The 23,585-nt window shown below is 43.3% G+C and overlaps 1 protein-coding gene across 2 annotated transcripts; it reads right to left on the bottom strand.

Annotated features, from left to right (window-relative positions):
• Positions 1–23,563, bottom strand: gnptg (N-acetylglucosamine-1-phosphate transferase subunit gamma). Of its 2 annotated transcripts, none has more exons than XM_073060867.1 (11): positions 23,331–23,563; positions 22,886–22,940; positions 20,009–20,076; positions 19,718–19,772; positions 17,566–17,649; positions 15,869–15,962; positions 15,073–15,187; positions 14,555–14,637; positions 13,720–13,842; positions 1,440–1,518; positions 1–508 (listed from the first exon to the last, which is right to left on the bottom strand). In XM_073060867.1, exons 1-11 carry the CDS (start codon positions 23,365–23,367, stop codon positions 459–461), a joined length of 843 nt encoding a protein of 280 aa, XP_072916968.1. In that variant the 5' UTR covers positions 23,368–23,563; the 3' UTR covers positions 1–458. The 2 variants fall into 2 exon arrangements, with proteins under 2 accessions (XP_072916968.1, XP_072916969.1); XM_073060868.1 differs by having other exon boundaries at positions 22,715–22,940; positions 23,331–23,562.
• Between the last annotated feature and the right edge of the window lie 22 nt (positions 23,564–23,585).

Genomic DNA, 23,585 nt, shown 5'->3' on the forward strand with positions numbered 1-23,585 from the left:
TTGTATTTCAAAGTTGATTTTAATTTTAGGAAGCTATATACAGTAGTTCATTAACATTTTACTTATTTAACCACAATGCAAGGCTACAGACCTGAAGTTCTGTTTCTCTCTCCACGCTACTCTTATGCATTATCCCCTGTATTTTGTTGTTTTATTTCACGTGATTTTGCTTTTTAAAAGTTCAACTCCTTACACCCCTTCATTCTCATTCCAGCTTTAATCTGATAATTTTACTTCACATCTCAGATGTAGAAACCAACAAACTAAAAACCATCTACTCAAGAATGAAGTCAAACTTTACATTTCAGTCTCCTTTTGCAAAAATAAAATCAGTTGTACCAGCAGAGTTTGCATTAAGCAAAAACATTCCTCTAAATTACACAATGCCTGTTTTAAGGTCCAGAGTATTCATCTGCTGCACATGGTGATTCGTCCAAAAACCTGGGGCCTCTCTGCTGTTAGTGTCCCGGGATTTGAGGTGTGGCTAGAGCCGGTATGACCTCACTCACTAAGAAGAAAAAAAGAAACATTTTAGTGATGCTATGGTACAGAGTTGAAACTTTTTACTGATTTCTTTCATAAGCCCCCTTCCTTGCCTACTGTTCTCCAACCCAAACACAAAATTTCTTGTTCCTCCAATTCTAAAATTCCTAAAACACCTAAAATTCCCTGCTTCCAAGCTGTTCTCCCACTGAACAGCAAAGGGAGAAAATTAAAATGGGTGGGGTAGAGTATTAAACAATTTAAAGTAGACAAGATTTCCAGACCAGAGGTCAGTCACAAATTAGGGGGTTGTGCACTCTAAAAAATCAATGAGGATTTTTTTCCACCGAGAGTGGTGAATCTTTGGAATTCTGAAATACATTTAACCAGTTTTCAAATGGACAGTAATCTAGGGCGTGCCCATCTATTGGGTTTTTAGATGCATCCATAAATTTTTTTACTTCTAACTGGTGGTTCTGCAGTAATCTGGATTTATATTAAGGGAGTCATGGGACAGAGTGCATACATGAACTTGGTGCCAAGCTAAAGGATCATCTGTGATGTAAGTAAATCATGGACCAGGAATGAAGGGATTTAGAGCCTCCTGCTTCTATTTTTTATGTTCTGATGATAGATCAGCTAATGAATGGTGAGATTACACAGGGGATTCAAATGAGTTGGGTAACAGAAATAAAAGGTGAGTGACATGTACATCATCTCAATCATAGATGGGGAAGTGAAAGAGGAGGACACAGGCATGAAAAATCTCCCAGCTATGCTCACTATCCTCAGACAAAAGGAAAAGCAAGGCCCAACTTTTTGACCCAGATCAAACCACAAGGACAGCATCAGGAAGGTACACTGAACCTCACCTCAACAAGTACCACGTCCATTAGAACTGACCCACCCTGGAATAAAAAAAGCAGTGGCATGTAAAGGGGTGAGGCAATACTCACTGGACAGGAATGTAGTGATGTTGTGCTGTGTCAGTATATTCTTTAGCCTCTGCACCTCTGCTGAGAGTTTATTGCGCTCCTAAATTGAGACAAAAAAAATTAAACACTACATTAAGTTCAGTTAACATGAGGAAATCTGCAAATGCTGGAAATTCAAACAGCTGGTATGGTATACTGCGTCCGGTGTGGCCTTTTATATATTGGTGAGACCCGACGCAGACTGGGAGACCATTTCGCTGAACACCTACTGGTGTTTGGTGAGGTGCTACCAAAGTGATACCGAGCTGGAGAAGGGGAAGGATCATGGGATGGGAGGCCTCGGGGGAAAGAAAGTGGGGGGGAAAGCACCAGAGGGAGATGGAGAACAGGCAAACAACTAAATATGTCAGGGATAGGGTAAGAAGTTGCTCCCGGTGTCGCCTTTTATATATTGGTGAGTGTCCAACATATAATTCTCCGTAACTTCTGCCACCTCCAACGGGATCCCACTACCAAGCACATCTCTCCCTCCCCCCCTCTTTCTGCATTCCGTAGGGATCGCTCTCTATGCGACTCCCTTGTCCACTCGATCCCCCCCATCCCTTCTCACCGATCTCCCTCCTGGTACTTATCCTTGTAAGCGGAACAAGTGCTACACCTGCCCTTACACTTCCCCCCTCACCACCATTCAGGGCCCCAGACAGTCCTTCCAGGTGAGGCGACACTTCACCTGTGAGTCGGCTGGTGTGGTATACTGTGTCCGGTGCTCCCGGTGTGGCCTTTTATATATTGGTGAGACCCGACGCAGACTGGGAGACCGTTTCGCTGAACACCTACGCTCGGTCTGCCAGAGAAAGCAGGATCTCCCAGTGGCCACACATTTTAATTCCACGTCCCATTCCCATTCTGATATGTCTATCCATGGCCTCCTCTACTGTCAAAATGAATCCAAACTCAGGTTGGAGGAACACCTTATATACCGGCTGGGTAACCTCCAACCTGATGGCATGAACATTGACTTCTCTAACTTCCGTTAATGCCCCTCCTCCCCTTCTTACCCCATCCCTGACATATTTAGTTGTTTGCCAGTTCTCCATCTCCCTCTGGTGCTCCTCCCCCCCCCCCCCCCTTCTTTCTCCTGAGGCCTCTAGTCCCACGATCCTTTCCCTTCTCCAGCTCTGTATCACTTTTGCCAATCACCTTTCCAGATCTTAGCTTCATCCCAGCCCCTCCGGTCTTCTCTTATCATTTCGCATTTCCCCCTCCCCCCACTACTTTCAAATCTCTTACTATCTTTCCTTTCAGTCAGTCCTGACGAAGGGTCTCGGCCCGAAACGTCGACAGCGCTTCTCCCTATAGATGCTGCCTGGCCTGCTGTGTTCTACCAACATTTTGTGTGTGTTGTTCAAGTTCAGTTACATTAAACTGTGTACAGTTTTGGAAATCTTGTTATAGGACAGATGTGGTTAAACTGGAAAGAGTAGTAAAGATTTACTAGGATGTTGCCAGCTCTGGAAGGCCTGAGTTATAGGGAGAGGCTGGCCAGGCTAGGGCTTTATTCCTTGGAACACAGGAGAATGATGGGTGACCCTATAGAAACATTTAAAATTTTGAGAGGCATAGATACATGAATGAAAATAATCTTTTCCACAGGACAGGGGAATCCAGAACCAGTGGCCATAGATGTAGGGTGAGAGGGGAAAGATTTAAAAGTTCAAATTTATTATCAAAGTATATATACCATATAAAACTCTGAGATCTTATTGCAAGCTCCCACAAAATGAAGGATCTATAAAAAGCCACACACAACAAAGACTACTTACTGAACATTCAATGGGCAAGAGGACAAATTGTGCAAATAGTTTTTTAAAAAAGTAAACAAGTAACACGTAGAGCATGAGCTGCAGAGTTTTGAAGTGAGTTACTACCAATGGAGTCAGTTCAGTGCTGAAGCAAGTGAAGCCAGTTGAACAACCCAATGGCCACAGGGCAACAATTGCTTTTGAACCTGTAGTGTGGGACCCAAGGCTCCTGCACCTCCCATCCATTGGTAGTAGTGAGAAGAGAGGGAGACTGGTCAAATGCAAGCAAATAGTGCCGAACACCTGTTCAGTTTCCTCTCGGACTCCATGTTTTTAAATCTGGCTCAATGCTTTAGCCCTCACAAAGTAATAGGGCTGAGCGTAGGTTTGCTTTCTGCGCTCGCGTCTCGACAGAACAGTCGCTCCCAGCAATGGCAACCCTGGATCTGAAGGGTAACTTTTTCCACACAGAGTGGGTGAGTATATGGAATAAACTGTCAGAGAAACTTCAGACAGGTACATTCAGGAAACACTTGGCTGGATGGGTCTTAAAAGAGATGGACCAAATGCATGCAGCAGACTAGCTGATGAACAGTGGTTGGTGTAGACTTGTTGGGCTAAATGTTTTGCTGTAACATCTCAGTCTGATTAAGCAACAGACAAAATGTTGGAGGAACTCAACAGGCCAGGCAGCATCTATGAAAAGAGGAGACAGTCTATTTTTTGGGTCAAGATCCTTCAGCAAGACTGGAAAAAAAGGTAACTCAGAGCAAGAAAGTGGAGAAGGGGAGGAAGTAGTACAAGGTGATAGGTGAAATGGGAAGGGGGTGAAGTAAAGAGCTGGGAAGTTGATTGGTGAAAGATAAAGGGCTGGAGAAGGGGGTATCTGATAGGAGAGGGTAAAAGACCATGGGAAGGCGGAGGAGCACCAGAGGGAGGTGATGGGCAGGTAAGGAGATAAGGTGAGAGGGGATAATGGGAATGGGGAGGAGGGGAATTACCGTAAATTCAAGAAATCTATGTTCATGCCGTCAGGTTGGAGGTTGCCCAGACAGAATATAAGGTGGTGTTTCAGTAGGAGGTAGAAACAGGAGGTACAGGATAAGGGAAGAATAAGGTTGGTGGCGGTGAATGGGAAATTCCCAGAGTTAGTAAAGTCAGAGATACTGCGGGTGACAATTGCCTGATTCTCCTTAGTGGGGTCCTGTTAAAGGGGTAATAAGTGTAAGTGCCTGAGAGTTGTTGCTTGACCTCAGCATGGTAGAGGTCAGTCCTCCAGCATTTTGTGTGTGTTGCTTGGATTTCCAGCATTTGCGGATTTTCCTCCATGTTTGCAATCTGATTAACCTGTATTGAGGAGTAACTAAGAAAATTGATGAAGACAAGGTAGTAGGTGTAGACTTCAGCAACACTTCTGACAAGTCCTGTATAGATAGGCTTATCCACAAGATTGAAGTACAAAGTATCTAAGAAACCGTGGCAAACTGGATCCAAATTTGGCTTGGTCATAGGTAGAGGTGGGTGGCTATTTCTCTGACTAGAAGTCTGCAACAAGTGGTGTACTCCAAGGATTAGTGCTGAGACTTTTTCTTTGTCATATTGGTTGCATTAGTAAGTTAGCTGATGACATGAAAATTGTGGATAGCAAAGATATCTAAGGATAGAGGGCAACATAGATCAGCTGGAAAGTTGGCTGGACCAATAGCAGATGGAACTTCATCCAGCTAAGTGTACATGGCAAGGATCTTATACAGAGAGATCTTATGGTGGAAGTTCATAGTTCTTGGAAAGTGGTGAGCACAGGTGTGTTAAGATAGTGAAGAAGGCATTGGTGTTGCTTACCTTCAAAGGCTGAGGCACTGAATATTAGAATTGGGACATCATGTTGTATTGGGGACTTAGAAAGAAGATTAAGAAGCAGGAGCTCTAGAATTGTACTCCCTGTGTCATTAGTCTGGAAGGGAATGAAGGTTCAGGACCCAAAGTAGGAATGCATTGGGTGAGAAAGTTCAAGCAAATAGAGAGGTTAAAGCAAGCAAACAAGTTCAGTAGGCAGGCAAGGGAAGGACACAGAACAAGGAAGGTCTGCAGGGCCAAATTGCATTTACTTTAACTCAAGCTTCACCAGGTAAGGTAAACTCAAAGCTTGGATCAGCCCATGGGATTGTAATATCACAGTTATTACGGAAACATGATTGAGGGATAGATAGGACTGCCAACTTGGAAACACACAAGTTCAAAGTAATTTTATTATCAATTTACATATATGTCACCATATACAACCCTGAGATACATTTTTTTGCAGGCAAATCCAATAAATCCATTATAGAATAATAACTGATAGAGCTTTGACCAGTGACCAATCTAGACATCCGAAGCTTGAGAGGAGGTGATTTCACTCTGGTCCACTGCTCAAGTTGAAAAAAGGGAGCAAAGAGTTGCGGCAGGGTAGTTGAATGCTCCTTTTGTGGGATGTGGGAAGGCAGGGAAGCCTCCAGTGTCCCTGATGGTTACAACTGTGAGAAGTGCATCCAGCTGCAGCTTCTAACAATCCAAATTAAGGAGCTGGAGCTGGAATTGGATGAACTCTGGATCATTCGGGAGGTTGAAGTGGTTATAGATAGGATAGAGAGAGAGGTAGTTTCACCCAAGGTGCACGACACAGGAAACTAGGTGACTGTCAGGAAGGGAAAAGAGGTTAAGGAGCCAGTGCAGAGTACCCCTGGGCCATCCCCCTTAACACAGGTATATCACTTTCGATACTGTTGGGGGGAGCGAGGTGGGGGTTTGACCTAACAGGAAAGTCACAGTGGTCGAGTCTCTGGCACTGAGTCTGGCTCTGTGACTCAGAAGGGAAGGGGAGGGGGAAGAAGAAGCATGCTGTGGTGATAGGGGATTCATTAGGAAGATTATACAATTTAATACATGGCTAAGGAGTTGGTATATGAGGGAGGGTATAAGATTTTTGGATCATTGGGCTCTCTTCCAGGGAAGGTGGGACCTGTACAGAAGGGACAGTTGGCACCTGAACTGGAGAGGGACTAATATCCTAGTGAGAAGGTATGTTAATACTACATGGTGGGGTTTAAACTGGAGTTGCAGGGGGATGGGAACCAGACAGCCAGAACAGTTAGTGGAGAGGTTGTGGAGGCAGATGTTGTTAAGACCTCAGACAAAGTCCGGAATCAAAAGGCTGAGCATGGTGCAACTCGTATCCTGAGCTGTGTATATTTCAATACAAGAATTATTGAAGTAAAAAAAGCAGATAAGCTTAGGGCATGGATCAACACCTGGAATTATGATGTAACCATTAGTGAAACTAGATTGCAGGAGAGGCAGGGATTAAAGGAGCAGGGGTGACCTTACTCGAAAGGGAAAATGTCATGACACTGCTCCATCAGGACAGTCTGGAGAACTCAACTAGTGAGGTGCTATGGGTGGAACTGAGAAATAAGAAAGGTATGACCACGTTAACAGGGCTATATTACAGACCATCCAGCAGCCTAATGGATTTAGGGGAACAAATGTGTAAAAAGATGGCAGACTGTTGCAAGAACCATGAAGTTCTTACAGTAGGTGATTTTAAATTTCACATATTGACTGGGAATCCCATATTGTAAAAGGACTAGATGGAATAAAATTTGTCAAATGTGTTCATGAAAGTTTCCTTCATCAATACATAGAAATCCCAATGAGTGAGTGTATGACACTGGATCTGCCATTAGGGAATGAGACAGGTTTATGTAGGGAGCACTTTGCATCCAGTGACCACAAACAATGCCATTAATTTCAAAGTAAATATGCAGAGATACAGTTGCAAGAAAAAGTTTGTGATCCATTTGCAATTACCTGATTTTCTGCATTAATTACTCATAAAATGTGGTCTGGTCTTCATCTAGGTCACAATAATGGACAAGAACAATCTGCCTAAACTAATAACACACAAATAATTGTACTTATCATCAATACTGCGTGCACCATTTAAACAATCAGTCTAGGTTCAAAAAAGTATGTGAACCACTGGGGTAATGTCTTCTGTAAAAGCTATTTGGAGTTAGGTGTTCCAATTAATGAGATGAGATTGTTGTAGTTTGTAGAGGTGCCCTGCCCTATACAAAAGACACACAAAGTCAGGTTACTGTGAGTCGCTGACTTTTCTACTCAATCGGCAAACGTAAGTGAACTACGTCATCTCAGGCTTCCAATGACTCTGACTGGTCACTGCTCAAAGCTCCAGAAGTCCCACGAGTCACTGACCTTTCTACTCAATCAGCAAACCTGAGTGAACTATGTCTGCTCAGGCTTCGATATTTCTGATTGGCCACTGCACCAAGTATTTTCTGCTTCTTCGCAAAGACTCCATGTGCTTGACCAACTCCTGCCAAGTGTCCAGCTACCTTCAATGATTTATACCCTCAGCCTGCTGAATGATCCTAGGTTCATCCAGTTCCAGCTCCGACTCCTCAACGCGAATTGTTAGAAGCTGCACCTGGAAGCACATTCACACACAAAATGCTGGAGGAACTCAGCGGGCCAGGCAGCATCTACAGAAAAGAGTACAGTGGGTGTTTCGGGCCAAGATCCTTTAGCAGGACAGCTCTTTTGCCTTCTCTCACTCAATCCTCTCACTGAAGTCTTGAAGAGCTAAAACCTCAAAACCTCCACTCTAACTCTGTTCACTCCAATGATGGCTGCTCCACTTGCCTCTGCCTTACTTTAATTTGACCCTACTAGTCAATCCCAAATGCAGATTGGCCACTGCTCAAAGCTCCAAAACTGCCTTCACTGCCTTTCTACTCCATCAGTGACCTAAGTGAACTACATCTTCTCAGGCATCCGATCTCTCTGATTGGTTGCTACTCAAGCTCAAAAAGTGCTTGAGGTCGCTGCCTTTTCTACTCAGTTGGTGAGCCTGAGTGAACCCTGTCTTCTGAGGCTTCTGAGCTCTCCTGTTCCCAAAGGTTCCATATACTTCACCAACACCTGCCAAGTATCCTGTCACCTTCAAAGATTTAGGTCCTGTGTCCCTAAATACCTTTTAAATCTGTACATTTTAGTCTGTATTATTTCTTGTGTCCTTCTGCCAAAATGTTCACTTCATTCTTCTTAATTTCACTGACACCTCTCTGTATCTTTGCAGGATTTGACCACTGGGAAAAGATGTAACATCATGAAGTATCTTGACGAGGTCAATGTGAAAAGAATATTTCCTCTGAGAGAATTTAGAACTGGAAGTTTCTATTCAAAAGTAAGGTCATCCTTTGGAGACAAAAAAAAACGCACATTTTTTCCTGAGGGTTGAGCCTTTTACTGAAATGATAGTGGAAGCAAAGCTTTTGAGTATTTTTTTAAAGGGAAAAGTAGATTGCTTCTTGATAACTGGAGGCGCACAAGGGGTAAGGTTACTAGCAATTGGCAGGAATGCAGAATTCAGGTTACTATCATATTCACTGTAGGGTTGATTAGCTGAACAAACTCAAGGAGCCAAATACCTCACTAATGCTACGAAACTGATTGTTTTATATGCACTTTGTTATCTGGGGTGGGGGGGGGGGGGGGGGTGGGGAAATCAGATTTTGAACTCCTGCCTTTTTTATGTGGGGAAAATAATTGCAGTGAAACCAGTGAAGTTCTGCCTGAAGGCTTCCATTCTCTGAGACTGATTTCTCTTCCACTTTGCCATCTACATCACTGTATAAATTTACTTCTTGATCCATGTCTCTCACCTGCATAATATTCATGCACCTATAGAAGACTTGCTGAGTTCTTTTTATGTTCACTTGGGCTTTTTTCCATGTTCTCCAATTGCCCTCATTTTCCCTTGTACCTCCTCTCATCTTGCTGTATTCAGCCCAGTTCTCACTTGAATTCTTCATCTGATATCTATCACACACATTTTTTCTGTTTTTAATTATCTATAAAATGTGAGCTCTGGCTTTGGTTCCCCGTCTTTCACTTTTGTGTGAATGTAAGTAACCTCTTCTTGAGACATCTCTTTTAAAGGTCTTATTGTTCCGTTACAATTTTAGCTGCCAGTCCGCTCTGCCAAGACTCCCCCTCATTCTATTGTTAGGCCTCTTCCAATTAAGTTCTGATTTAGATTGGTAATGGAAAGGGGGTGCGAATAATCCACATCTTTGATATTTTCCACAGTTTCATGATCCTCTTGGCTCACTTCATTCCCTGGAAGTAGATCCATTAATGCATTCTTCCTCATTGGGTCAAAAAAGTATTGATCAAGGAAGTTCGTCTGAACAGGTTTCAGAAATTCTTCTCCTTGATACTCTAATGTGGTAATTGAAGGTTTGCATGCATACTTCTCTAATTGCTCTGGAGATTTCCTTCAGCCCACTCTCACCTTTTGGTGTTTACAGAATAATCCCAATTGCTTGATAATGCTGTCCTTTTAAATTTGTCCTTGATTTCCTCAAGAACAACTTTTCTCTCTTATACCATTATTATCAGTTTGGTCATTGCTGCAATGCTGCCTGCTTTTCTGCACGTCACATATCTAGATTTATAAAATATTCAATTCTTTTCTCTTTCCAGACATGTTCAATTATTGTTGCAACATCACACATATCTCACATCTATTTGTGCCTGCAGCTCACCTGCGTGTTTCGCCATACTTTGTATTTACAGTATACATGCTTTCTGAACTCATGATCATCATTCTCTTAGCCTCACTTCGTTTGCCCTGACTTGAGGTACTACTTCCTACTCTTGTGCCAGCTGCCACTTCCACTCCCTTATGTCACATGTTCCTCAGTTCCTTCTGCAAATTGGTACCTGTTTTCCTACCAATTTTTGATGGAAACTTTCTCTCAAATTTGCCTACCATAGAGAATATTCCAGCCATATAGCATTGGGTCTAGGGATAACTGTAACTAGATGAAGGATCACAAATTGAGGATGAAGTTCTAGGTGAAGGGATGGAAAGGGAATAGAGAGGGCATGACACTGGGTTGGGACATTAATAGTACAAAGAAGCATAATGCCTTGAATTTAAAGAAAATAGTGATACTGTCTAAATAAATATCAAGAGCAGAGTAGGAAATTAAATGCTGGAAGCTGCCACTTCCATGTTGATTTCAAAGTGAAAGTAAATTCATTAACAAAATGCATGCATGTCACCATTTATAACCTAAAGATTTATTTTCTTGTGGGTATGCTCAAGATATCTGTAATAGAATAATAGCCATAATAGAGTCAGTGAAAGACCACACCGATTTGGGCATTCACCTGGTGGCAAAAGACACAAACTGCAAATACAAAAGAAAGAAATAATAAATATCCAGAACATGAGATGAAGAGTCCTTGAAAGCAAATCCATAGATTGAGGGAACGCTTCAATGATGGGGCAAGTGAAGCTGTGAAGCTATCCCCTTTGGTTCATCAGGAGCTCGATGGTTTAAGGGCAATAACTAGTCCTGAACCTGGTGGTGTGGGTACTGAGGCTCGAAGTAAATTTATTATCAAAGTACATACCTAGTAGGGCTGGTCCATGGTTGAGATTCTAAATTGGAGAAAGGCCAAGTTTGATGGTTTCAGAAATAATTAGGCAAGTCTGGATTGGGACAGGCTGTTTTCGAGCAAAGGTGTACTTGGAAAGTGGGAGGCATTCAAAAATAAAATTTTGAGAGTACAAAGTTTGTGTGTGCCTGTCAGAATAAAAGATAAAGATAATAAGTGTAGGGAATCTTAGTTTTCAAAGATATTGAGGTCCTGGTTAAGCGATAAAAGGTGTATAGCAGGTATAGGCAAGCAGAAACAAATGAGGTGCTTATGGAGTACAAGAAATGCAAGAGAACACTTAAAGAAATCCGGAAGTTGCTCTAGCAGACAAGGTGAAGAAGAATCCTAAAGGATTCTACAGGCATGTTAAGATCAAAACAAGTTCTAGGGACAAAACTGTTCCTCTGGAAGACCAGAATGGTAATCCATGTGTAGAGCCAAGGCAGATGGGGGAGATCTTAAATTAATTCTTTGCATCTGTATTTACTCGGAAGACGGATAGAGTCTGTAGAAGTGAGGCAAAGTGGCATCAACTTCACGGACCCTGTACAAATTACAGAGGAGGAGATGTTTGCTACCGGGGCAACTCAGCGTAAATAAATGCCCAGAGCTGAACAAGGTGTTTGTCATTGGTGATTGGGAGGGGAGTGGGCAGTTTAAATGGTTTTGGCATGGACTAGATGGGCCAAAGGGCCCATTTCTGTGCTGTACTCTATGACTCAAACCATAATAGAATGAACCGTTGGGCGTTCAACCAGTATGCAAAAGACAACATACTGCAAATACAAAAATAAAGAAATAATAATAATAAGTAAATAAATTTAACAATATTGAGAAGAAGAGATGGAAAACTCTTGAAAGTGAGTCCACAGGTTTTGGGAACACTTCAATGATGTAGCAAGTGAAGTTGAGTGAAGTTATCCCCTTTGGATTAAGAGCCTGATGGTTGAGGGGCAATAACTGTTCCTGAACCTGGTGGTGTGCGTCCTGGGGCTCCTATACCTTCTTCCTGATGGCAGCAGTGAAAAGGGAGCATGACCTTGGTAGTGGGGGGTCCCTGGTAATGGATGCTGATTTCCTGCAACAACACTTCCTGTAGATGTACTCAACGGTTGGGAGGGCTTTACCTGTGATGGACTGGGCCTTATCCACTACTTTTGGTAGGATTTTCCATTCATGGGCATCGGTGTTTCCATCCCAGGCTGTGATGCAGCCAGTCAATTATACATATCTATATAAGTTTGTCACAGTTTTAGACATCATCCCAAACCTTCACAAACTCCTAAGGAAAGAGAGGCGTTGCTGTAGTTTCTTCATAAGTGCACTATTGCTGGGTCCAAGACAGATCGTCCGAAATGATAACGCCAAGGAATTTAAAGTTGCTGACACTCTCCACCTCTTCCCCTCAGAAGAGGGCTGGCTTATGGATTTCTGGTTTCCTTCTCCAGAAGTCAATGATCAGCTACTTGGTCTTGTTGACATTGAGTAAGAGTTTGTTGTTGTGGCAGCACTCAAGACAGGTTTTCAATCTCCCTTCTATATGCTAATTCATCACCACCTTTAATTTGGCCTACGACATTGGTGTCATCAGCAAACTTGACTGTGGCATTAGAGCTGTGCTTACCCACACAGTCGTAAGTGTAAAACAAGTAGAGCAGGGGGCTGAGCAGACAGCCTTCTGGTGCACCCGTGCTGATGGAGATTGTGGAGGTGATATTGTTGCCAATCAAACTGACTGGGGTCTGCAAGTGAGGAAATTGAGGATCCAATTGCACAAGGAGGTACAGAGGCCAAGATCTTGAAGTTTAGTCTTGAGGAGATGATGGTTTTGAATGCTGAGCTATAGTTAATAAAGAGCATTCAGTATAAGCACCTTTGCTGTCCAGATGTTCTAGGACTGAGTGAAGAGCTAGTGAGATGGCATCTGCTGTGGACCTGTTACACCGGTAGGCAAACTGGAGCAGATCCAAGTCACTTCTCAGGCAGGAAGTGATATGTTTTATCACCAACCTCTCAAAACACTTCATCCCAATGGTTGTACATGCAACTGGATGATGGTCACTGAGGCAGGTTACCTCGTTCTTCTTAGGCGCCAGTACGTGGGTATCTGAAACGGCAGATGCTGCAATCCAGAGCAGCAGTCAAAAAGCTGAAGGGTCTTGATCTGAAATGTTGATTACCAATTTCCTTCCAGTAATGCTGCCTAACCCACTGAGTACTAAGCTTGTTGTGGTCTGGTAGCTCAATATTCTGGAGTATCATAAGGATGGTAAGAGAGGAAGGGGAATTGATTCAGGACAAAGATGAAATATTGCCCATTCACTGGCATCTTTATTTCATCCTGTTATTGACATTCCCTTTGTTCTACTACTCTCCCACACCTTCTCTATTATTTAGACTAACTTGCTTACTCATTTCTGATGAAAGGTCATTAACTGGACACATTAATTGTTTCTTTTCCTGGTTGCTGGACTAGCTGAGCTCTTCTAGCATTTGTTTTCATTTCAGATTCCAGCATCTGCTGCTATCTTTTGCATTAAACTGACTGCAGAAACCAAAATGCTGATCAACACACACTTAAAAAAAGACAAGAATCAACATTTTATCTAATGAACAACTTGATAAAGGTTGTGGACCTGGTATGTTTATGTTTCTACCCGAAGAGGATTTACAGGATTTTCCACTTTTATGCATACCACAGTGTTGTTTTGAATATATATTTTGAAGTGCTGGTGTAAAACACAAAGGAGATAGTTCCTGGAGGTATTCAGAAGTATACAGGATGAAGCGATGAAGTCATGAAATCTGAACTGACATAGTAAAACACTCCACTCATACTTCACTCTGCCCACCAGCCAAAAGGCAAACTATGGGGAGTAAAATTTCAGCAAATTGCCAAAAAAAATTAATCAATTAGAAGTTGTCATCAATAAATGTCAACCCTCTTCTTATCATCCTGCCCCATACTCCAAATCCCACCTCACCTCACTGCATCTTTCTAGGGTCTCCTCTTGCAAGTGGCTTTGTTCTTCAGTTTCTGTTTTCTCTTGACCAGTTTTCAAGTAGCCTGCATCTTCAAATATTGCTCGCAGCAATTTCCTGTAACCCTGAAATACACAAAGTAGACTGTGATCTGCATCATGAGAGACTGCTTAGTTTCTGGCTGGTGGCTGCTGGAGAGGAGTAACAGAATCAAAGAGAGCTACAGTCTCCCTTTGCACGAATGATAGAGCCTGGCTGTGAAGCTTTCTCGGGTGAAAGTCTTCTTCAAAACTTAGTACGCTGAGTAAACAGCATCTCTGAGGGCAACAAAGTGGCACAGTGAGTACAGCCACAGCTCCAGAGATGAGGGTTCAATCCTGACCTCAGGTGAGGTCTGTGTGGAGTTTGCACGTTCTCCCTGTGATAACATGGGCTTACTCCAGAAAAGACATGTAATATTGGATCATTTTTCTCAATAAATAAATTAACAAGTATCATGTTTTTTTGTGATATTTATTTAATTGAGTTCCATTTATCTAGTTTTAGGACTTGCGTGAAGATCTGATCACATTTTAGGTTATATTTATGAAGAAAAAGAGGGTTCACAAACTTTCTAGCATCATTGTAAGCTTATGTCTAGAGATTCCATTCACTCGAACAGGATTTTTGGATTTCCAACATTTATGCCACCAATCTCTCATAATTCTGGTAATTACTCTTTCCTGAATTCCTTTGTCCTTTATTTATCCTGGAGCCAGATATAGCAGTACTGTCCTTTTTATCTTATTGTTAGTTTACATCTACTCAGACCCAGGCCCAACTAAACATAAAACATACCTGCTGAGTAATGAGCCCATCGTAAAGTGACTGTTCTGCACGGTCCCATCTCTTCTGCAGCTCTTCCTTCAGATTAGGATAAACTACAGAAATAAACACATTTTAGCAGATTCCATATTGCACTCCCCCCCCCATTCTACCACGTACCCAACATCACACCCATTACCCACCCACACCTTTTCCCCTCCAGAACACCCTTCAATTAACCTCAAACTCTCATCACAACCATCACCCCTAAACACATAATCTATTCTTCCGATCTTTAATCTTCTTATGCTCAGAACCTCCTTCACCCCTCCCACCAAACTTAGCTCAGCTCTTCACGCTGATGACAATATTGACAATATGCTAACACCGCGCCATAAACCATATTCAGGCTCTGGCTGGATCAAAGCATGTTGTCAATCTGAAGTGCGGGATAGCATTGCAGTTCCTATTCTAGCAGGAGAGTGACATCACTTTGCCTGAACACCCGTCCTTAGCCCTCCCATGCTCTGAGAAATGGCTTCCTTACCCACCCAGTAAGGACTGTGGATGGCAGACCAATGGCGTCTCAAAGGTCAGCCAGTAGATGCAAGTGTGCGGCTCAGAAACATGGGCCAGCTTATGGCTGGTTCCACACGTTAAAAGGACCTGCAAAGAAGAGAGAAAAACAAGGTTGGGGAATGGCAGAACCATTAACCTCACTTTGCTAGAGGAACCCAGGATCTGTAGCCTCCATTGTGTCCAGCACATCTTCAAGGTGTGATGCCTCAAAAAGGTGGGCTCTATCATTAAGGACCCCCCAATCACCCAGGAAATGCCCTCTTCTCATTACTACCATCAGGAAGGAGGTGCAGAAGCCTGAAGGCACAGACTCAGCAATTCAGGAACAGCTTCTTCCCCTCTGCCATCAGATTTCTGAATGGACATTCAACCCACCAACACTGCCTCACCACTTTTTTTCTATTTCTATTGTTTGCACTATTTATATACACACACACACTGTAATTCAGTCTTTCCTTCTATTATTATGTACTGCCACCGCAAAGTTAACAAATTTCACAACATACACCAGTGATATTAGACCTGATTCTGATTTGTGAGCTGTGAAAGACTGTACCTGCTGTGACAGCAAAAAAAGTCCCCTCTCCGAGTAACTCAGTGCACTGTCGTTATTTATCTGCAGTATGCTGTTAGCTTATCTTACAGCAGCAGCAAGGAATCTGGAAATATTGGTTTCTGGCTTCAGATTTCCTCAGCTTGCAAGTAAATAGCCCTTGAGGTACTGTCAGTTGAGACCCAGCATTGAGCACAGGAATAGGGAACACCTACCTTAGTCTGTCTGTTCCTGGTGGCACAAGAATCTCCCTCCTTCATCCACATTCCCACAAAGGTATTGTTTTCAATCTCCCACTCCTGCCATATTCTACAGGACAAAAGACAGTCAGATTCCATCCACAGTTATTTTCTGAATCCTGACTCTTTCCATGTTTATGCCCCAGCCTCAATGGAATTGCATGATGATATAGTCCATCTCTACCCCCATCTCAGCAACACTCACCACCCGACAAAGGGGGAAAACCAACTTAACAGGTCACATTCTGACAACCCAGGATACAATTTCTTGAACCCCATTGAACTTTCTTGCTCAACAGTGGCCGTATCCTTTTCTGTACATAAAATTGTGATACCTGGCACCCAATTGTTTGGAAATCTGATAATTCAAGATGTACTAACGATTGAGACAGATTAAGTGCTCATTATCCACAACCTGCATAATCATGAAGTCCACTTTATATTACTGGAAGACTATTGTTCAAGGTCAGGAGTTTGCAGCTAGAGCTGGAATCTCGAATGTTTCTGCTTTAGTTTGCTTAACAAGCTGAAACTCACTGGATCCATTTCTCACACTCCTTTAACAGGGTTCAGTTTGTTTCCTTTAACTCATCAGGTTCACTGTAAAATTTTTTATACCACTATGTAACACGCAAAAAAGTGAGATAAAAGCATATTGGTGCAACATAATATCTGACTGTCCAGAAAATGTGTTTGTGAACACCCAAGTCCTGAGGATACTGGGTTTTACTCTCTTCTCCTTGAGATTTCCTATGTTGCCTTGCATTGGAATTATGGTCTGGGTTCTACATAGTTGAACAGTTTTAGGGCTGTCACAGAGCTTCACATGCTTAAACATTCCATTTTTATTCACTCTCAGGCATAAGGAATTGTCCGCTGGTTCTGGAGCCAGAGTTCCGTGTGAGCAGGAAGAGCATCTTCCAATGAACCCCTGGATTTGTGAATCAGTGAGACCAGAGTTCGAGGACTAGCAGTCAAATTCCTGTCATCAGCAAATCGGGAGTTTGGTGGCTTGTGCTCGGTGAACTGCATGTCCTGAGATCGTTGCCGAAGATCAAGGCTCAAGAGTCGAATTGCAAGTATGGAAGTTGTGGTCTGTTGCTGAAGCTGAGTCTGTAAGTCTGCTGGGGAAGTTGAAGCCAAACTTCTGCAAGTCCATATCTGCTGGAGGTGGGAGGCCTGTCTTACGGTTACTGCACTGTGTACGTGCATGGTAGGAGGGAGGAAAAAGTTTGTTTTGTTGCTTGCTGTGTTCCATGTTGTTCTGCCAAGTATTGACGGCTTGACATGTTGGTGCAGGATGTGTGGCAACACTTACGGACTGCCCCTTGCACACCCTCGGATGTGTTGGCTGTCATCTCAAACAAGGCATTTCACTCTAAGTTTTGATGCACTTGTGAGAAATAAACTTTAACCTTAATTTCAAAGTAAGAGAAATGCTGGGTATTTAGTATTTCCAACCTTAAATGGCAAATACAAGAGACCCAGATCTGATAGTTATGTGAAGGCTGGATCACATCCGGAATAATTTTATTTGAACAAAGCTAATTGCAGTAAAGCTGGCAAATGCTATAAAATATATCAAATACATTCAATGCACTCTTCAGGACTGACCCATCTCCCAACCAATCTTTATACCTCTCTCCTTTCTGCCTCCATCATAAAGTACATACCCCAAGATCCCACTGTACGCATTCCAGCGAAATGACTGTTCATGTTGTGTAACGTTGTGGAAAGGGCAGAACTCATACTTATACCTGCAGGAAACAAAAAATAAGACCATTGAGACCATTGTGTTGGTTCTTTGGTAGAGCTGTTCAATTAGTTTTAATCCGCTACTTTCCCCCCTCGTTGTTATCATTTCAGAGAATCTGTCCTGGATCCAGCATGTAACTGCAATACAAAGAAAGCACGGCAGCTACCTTCTTGAAAGTTTGTTAAGAAAGTCTTTCAGTATGTCACTAAAACTTTGACAAACTTCTATTGATGCACCATGGAGAGTATACTGGCAGGTTGCATCATTGCCTGGTATGGAAACACCTACAAAAGCTAGTGGATACAGCCCAGTCCATCATGGGAAAGCCCTCCCCACTATTGAGCCTATCTACAAGGAGCTTTGTCCCAGGAAAGCTGCAGCCATCATCGGGGGAACACCCCACTCCCCCTGCCACACACACCATCCTACCATCCAGACCATGCTCTCTTCTCGTTGCTGCCATCAGGAAGGAGGTTTAGGAGACTCACAGCCTACATCACTAGGCTCAGGAACAGTCATCCATCAGGCTCCTGAACTAGAGGGGATAACTTCACTCAACTTCATTTGCCCCATCTGTTCCACAATAGTTTGCAGTTTGCTGTCTTTTGCAAATGGTTGTCTGTCTTTGTTGTTAATGGTTTTTCATTGATTCGGTTGTGTGTGAATGCCCACAAAAAAATGAATCTCAGGGTGGTGTATGATGACATAAATGTACTTTGATAAAAAGTTTACTTAGAACAAGGCTGATCTATGCAGGCCTCAATTCCTTTTCTCTACCTGTTTCCCATCACCCCCAATCTGTTGATCTTTCACATACTTGTCCATTTCCATCTTAAATTTATTTAATGACCTGGCACCACTCTAGGAACTAGGAGCCAGAGTATTTTCAGAAAAGACATTTCTCTGCAACTCAGTTTTAAATGACCACCCCCTTATTTTGTAACTATGTTTTCTCATCCATGACTCTCTTAACTAGGAGACACATCTCGACATCTACATTGTCAAACTCCACACCCCCCCCCAATATCCTTCAGAGCTTATATGCTTGAATAAGGTCACCTTTAGTCTGCCAAACTCCCAAGAAACGCATTGACGGTGGGAACATCTCAATAGATGGATAGGTGAGTGTAGTTATCCCCTTTTGTTCAGGAGCCTGATGGTTGAGGGGTAGTAACTGTTCTTGAACCTTGTGGTGCGAGTCCTGAGGATCTTGTACCTGCTACCTGACGGCAGCAGTGAGAAGAGAGCATAGCCTGCGTAGTGCTGATCTCTGATGACAGACTCTGCTTTCCTATGACAGTGTTTCATGTAGGTGCACAATAGCCAGGAGGACTTTACCTCTGATGTATTGGGTCAAACCCACTATCTTCTGTAGGATTTTCCATTCAAGCGTATTGGCATTTCCATACCAGGCTGTGATGCAGCCAGTCAATATACTCTCCACTACACATCTTTGGACGTTTATCAAAGTTTTAGATGTCATGCCAAATCTACACAAACTCCGAAGGAAGGCTCTGCTGTACTTCCTTCACAATTACACTTATGTGCTGGGTCCAAGACAGATCTGCTGGAATATTAACACCCAGGAATTTAAAGTTGCTAACCCTTTGCCCCTCTGATCCTCCAATGATTCAGACAGGATGGGAAAAGTTCAGAGGGCAATGGCCAAATGCAGGTAATTGGAACTTGCTAAGGTTGGCAAGTTAGCATGAACAGTTTGGGCCAAAAGACCTGTCTCCATGCTGTACAACTTTGACTTGATCCCAGCTTTAGCGTCTGTGCAAGTCCAGTCTATACTTAACCTATAACCTTTCAGAACTGTTAACCACAGTGAGTTCTGATTTAGACCATTATGCAAGGAATGTGATGATTGTAAGACATTACAAAAGATGCTTGAATGGATGCAAAATAAAAGATTTACAAAGTCATAACCACAACCAACTGAAAGTACAAAATAGATAGAATTTTCTACTGAAATTGTAAATTTCAAAGACATGGTATATTTTTATGCAAAATGCAAGTAAAACTGGGAAATATTAGTTTCTGCAGTCAATAAAGTTTCTACTCACGATGACTCGATCATACTGAAGCATTTCCCAGCCAGTCTGTGCAGGTGAGGGGGGCCTGAAAGAAAACAAACACTTGTACTGGTGACTGATCAGAGTCACTTGATCAATTAAATTTGAGCAGCAGGGGAAAGAGGAGTGGTAAATAGGTGAGATGGGAGCAGAAACAATCTGGGACAAGGAGATACAGGGGACACAGGTAGCAGATGAAGGTAGTGAGCAGGTGGCGATGGGAAACTGAGGCTGGGTAAGACGCAGCTGAGAACAAAGGAGGAAAATCTCATTATCCATTACCTGAAATGGTTGCAGGATTGATTTTTGGTTGAAGCCGGTTTACTTGGGCCATGAAAGGATTATTCAGCCTGAAATACAAATAGCTACATTTTATTGAAGTGTTGAGATACAGTGGTGCCAAGAAGAAACGGTGCTGATAAATAGAAATGGTGCGGAGGAGATTTACAAGGATGTTGCCTGGATTGGGGAGCATGCCTTATGAGAATAGGTTGAGTGAACTTGGCCTTTTCTCACCTGATAGGGGCGTATAAGATAATAGAAACATAGAAAATAGGTGCAGGAGTAGGCCATTCGGCCCTTTGAGCCTACACCACCATTCAGTATGATCATGGCTGATCATCCAACTCAGAACCCTGTACCTGCTTTCTCTCCATACCCTTTAGCCACAAGGGCCATATCTAACTCCCTCTTAAATATAGCCAATGAACTGGCCTCAACTGTTTCCTGTGGCAGAATTCCACAGATTCACCACTCTCCATGTGAAGAAGGTTTTCCCCATCTCGGTCCTAAAAGGCTTCCCCTTTATCCTTAAACTGTGACCCCTCATTCTGGACTTCCCCACCATCGGGAACAATCTTCCTGCATCTAGCCTGTCCAATCCCTTTAGAATTTTATACGTTTCAATAAGATCCCCCCTCAATCTTCTAAATTCCAGCGAGTATAAGCCTAGTCGATCCAGTCTTTCTTCATATGAAAGTCCTGCCATCCCAGGAATCAATCTGGTGAACCTTCTTTGTACTCCCTCTATGGCAAGAATGTCTTTCCTCAGATTAGGGGACCAAAACTGCACACAATACTCCAGGTGTGGTCTCACCAAGGCCTTGTACAACTGCAGTAGAACCTCCCTGCTCCTGTACTCAAATCCTTTTGCTATGAATGCCAACATACCATTTGCCTTTTTCACCGCATAATGAGAGGCATCGATCATGTAGTCAGAGGCTTTTCCCCAGGGCTGAAATGGCTAGCACAAGAGGGCGTAGTTTTAAGGTGCTTGGAAGTAGGTACAGAGGACATGTCAGGGATAAGTTTTTTTACGCGGAGAGTGGTGAGTGCGTGGAATGGGCTGCCAACAGCGGTGGTGGAGGCGGAAACAATAGGGTCTTTTAAGAGATTCCTGGATAGGTACATGGAGCTTAGAAAAATAGAGGGCTATGGGTAAGCCTAGGTAGTTCTAAGGTAGGGCTATATTCGGCACAGCTTTGTGGGCCAACGAGCCTGTATTGTGCTTTATGTTTTCTATGTTTCTAAATCAGAAATAATTGATTTTCTTTCACATTCAGGTAGTTCCAGGAAGCAAGGTTCCAGACTGTTCCTGCTTGTGTCTTTGGCTGAAATTCACACCCAGTTACATAGCCACGTTCTCCCAAGGGTTACAGATCATTCTCTCTCTCCTAACCAAACAATACAAAGATCCCGTTTACCCATTATCCACTTTAAATTGAGAGTCTATCTGTGGTATATTTTTGTGTGCTTTGAAAAACAAAAATCTTTCCTTTAAAATATGAGTTTACCATCCATTAGTTTTGAAAAGGCAATTTCCTTTGCATATACAGTTTTAAAAAACACTGGTCTAATTTACAGACTTTGCCCTAGTTCTAAATTACAAAGTTCATGGAAATTCTTCACCTGCCTTTTCAGTTCCTTTTTAATATCTAAGTACTCTGTGTAGCTGCAGCATTATGTGTCACCTTGCACTCCAGCTAGTTAGAGAAGCAGTCCACTTGCCCTTCTTGATCAGTTTCTGCATTGACTTGGTAAATGAATCACTAATTCTCTCAGGACCTACAGAACCATGAAACATTTTGATTAATGGTTTAGCTAATCCTCTATTCCCTTCGATGTGACTAATACTGACTAGGTTCACCTCTGCCATCACGACTTACTCTGGATTATCCCCACTCTCTACTACCACTCAATCTTCTAGTAAAGAATATGGCTTCATTTGCACGTTTACTGAAAGTACTTTAAGGGGAAATGAGTACACAAGCACTTTGGGTGCTACAAGGACAATAAGTATCCGAGGACCCTGGTAAAAATACTTCAAATAGAGTCATGGGATTTTTATATCATGACTTTATAAAACACTGGTTAGGCCACATCTGGAGTATTGAGTAGTTATGGTCACCCCACTATAGGAAGGGTGCTGAGGCTTTGGAGAAGGTGCAGAAGAGGTTCACCAAGGATGCTGCCTGGTTTAAAGGCCATGAGAGGCTGGATAAACTTGGATTGTTTTCTCTGGAGCACCAGAGGCTGAGGGGAGGTCTGACAGAGGTTTACAAGACTATGAGAGGCATAGACAGAGTAGACAGGTAGTAACTGTTTCCCAGGGTAGAAATGTCTAAGAACAAAGGGCATGCCTTGAAGGTGAGAGAGGGTAGGTTCAAGTCGGATGTGTGGGGCAAGATTTTTTACTCAGGGAGTGGTGAATGCCTGGAATGTGCTGGTGGGAGAAGCAAATACATTAGAGGCTTTTAAGAGATGTTTGGACAGGCAGGTGGATGTGAGGAGGATGGAGGGATATGGACATTGTGTAGGTAGGAAGGATTGGTGTTTGGGAGTGTTTTTGATTTGCTTTTTAACTGGCTCGGTGCAACACGGTGGGCCAAATGTCCTGTTCCTGTGCTGTACTTCTACATGTTCTATATCTGCTGAGTGCCAAACATCCGTGTAGCTCCCGGTTCCCCAGTACACGTTTGCTTCCCTTACACTCAAATGTGTTAGCCAAGCTTCTGAACGTGGGGTTTGATCCACAACCTTCTGCCTCGAGAAGCAACAAAATTAGTAGCCACAAACTACACCGGGAGGAAAAGTAGCGAGATGAAGAAGGTGCTGCGGTATTCTGACCCGCCATGGAATCATATTGTCGCATCGATTTACCCGTAGGTGTTGGGCTCTTCCACAATTTTCATTTTAGCAGCCGAGATAGCCAGAACTGTAAAAAGGGGAAAAATCCATTACTGTTGGAATTAAAGCCCAGAAATACTGAAAGTATCGAGAGCAGCTGTAGCTTTGGCGGCAGTACACCTGCGGAGACCCGGACAACAGCCGGTCAGAGCAGCGGGACGGATCAAGGAAGGGAATCGCACACAATCCTGCCCGATTTGCAGGTGGCGGAGTGGTCAAAGTTCCCAGCGCCCCGCAAACGAAAACGGAACCCGCCGGCTGTGAATTATGTCCGGGGAGGGTGAACGTCAGTCACTGCGATGCCAAACGGGGGTGTGTGGAGTGCAACCCTTAAACCAAATCTCCAGATGGCGGACACGTAACCACCCCGGGGGTCTACTACGGCGGTCACTCGGAGGGTGGCAGCCTGCGGACTCACCCTGCAGCCAGAGGAGGCCGAAGCCACCCATCACCATAACGACAGCAGAGTCCGGCCAACTTCCGGGCCCCCCCACCCGACAGCGCGGGGTTCTGGGTAAATTCCCGCGGTCGATGGCGACGAACCGCTGGGCTGGCGAGGTAGCAGGTACCGAGGGAGGCGTTTTGTCAGAACGGACCGGCGAGGAGGAGACAAAACACCGGAGAACGGGGACACAAACTTTCCACCCGGCCGACCGTGTGACGTCGGGCAAGG

The sequence above is a fragment of the Hemitrygon akajei genome, chromosome 11 (assembly GCF_048418815.1).
Source record: "Hemitrygon akajei chromosome 11, sHemAka1.3, whole genome shotgun sequence".
In the NCBI taxonomy this organism is placed as follows: Eukaryota; Metazoa; Chordata; class Chondrichthyes; order Myliobatiformes; family Dasyatidae; genus Hemitrygon; species Hemitrygon akajei.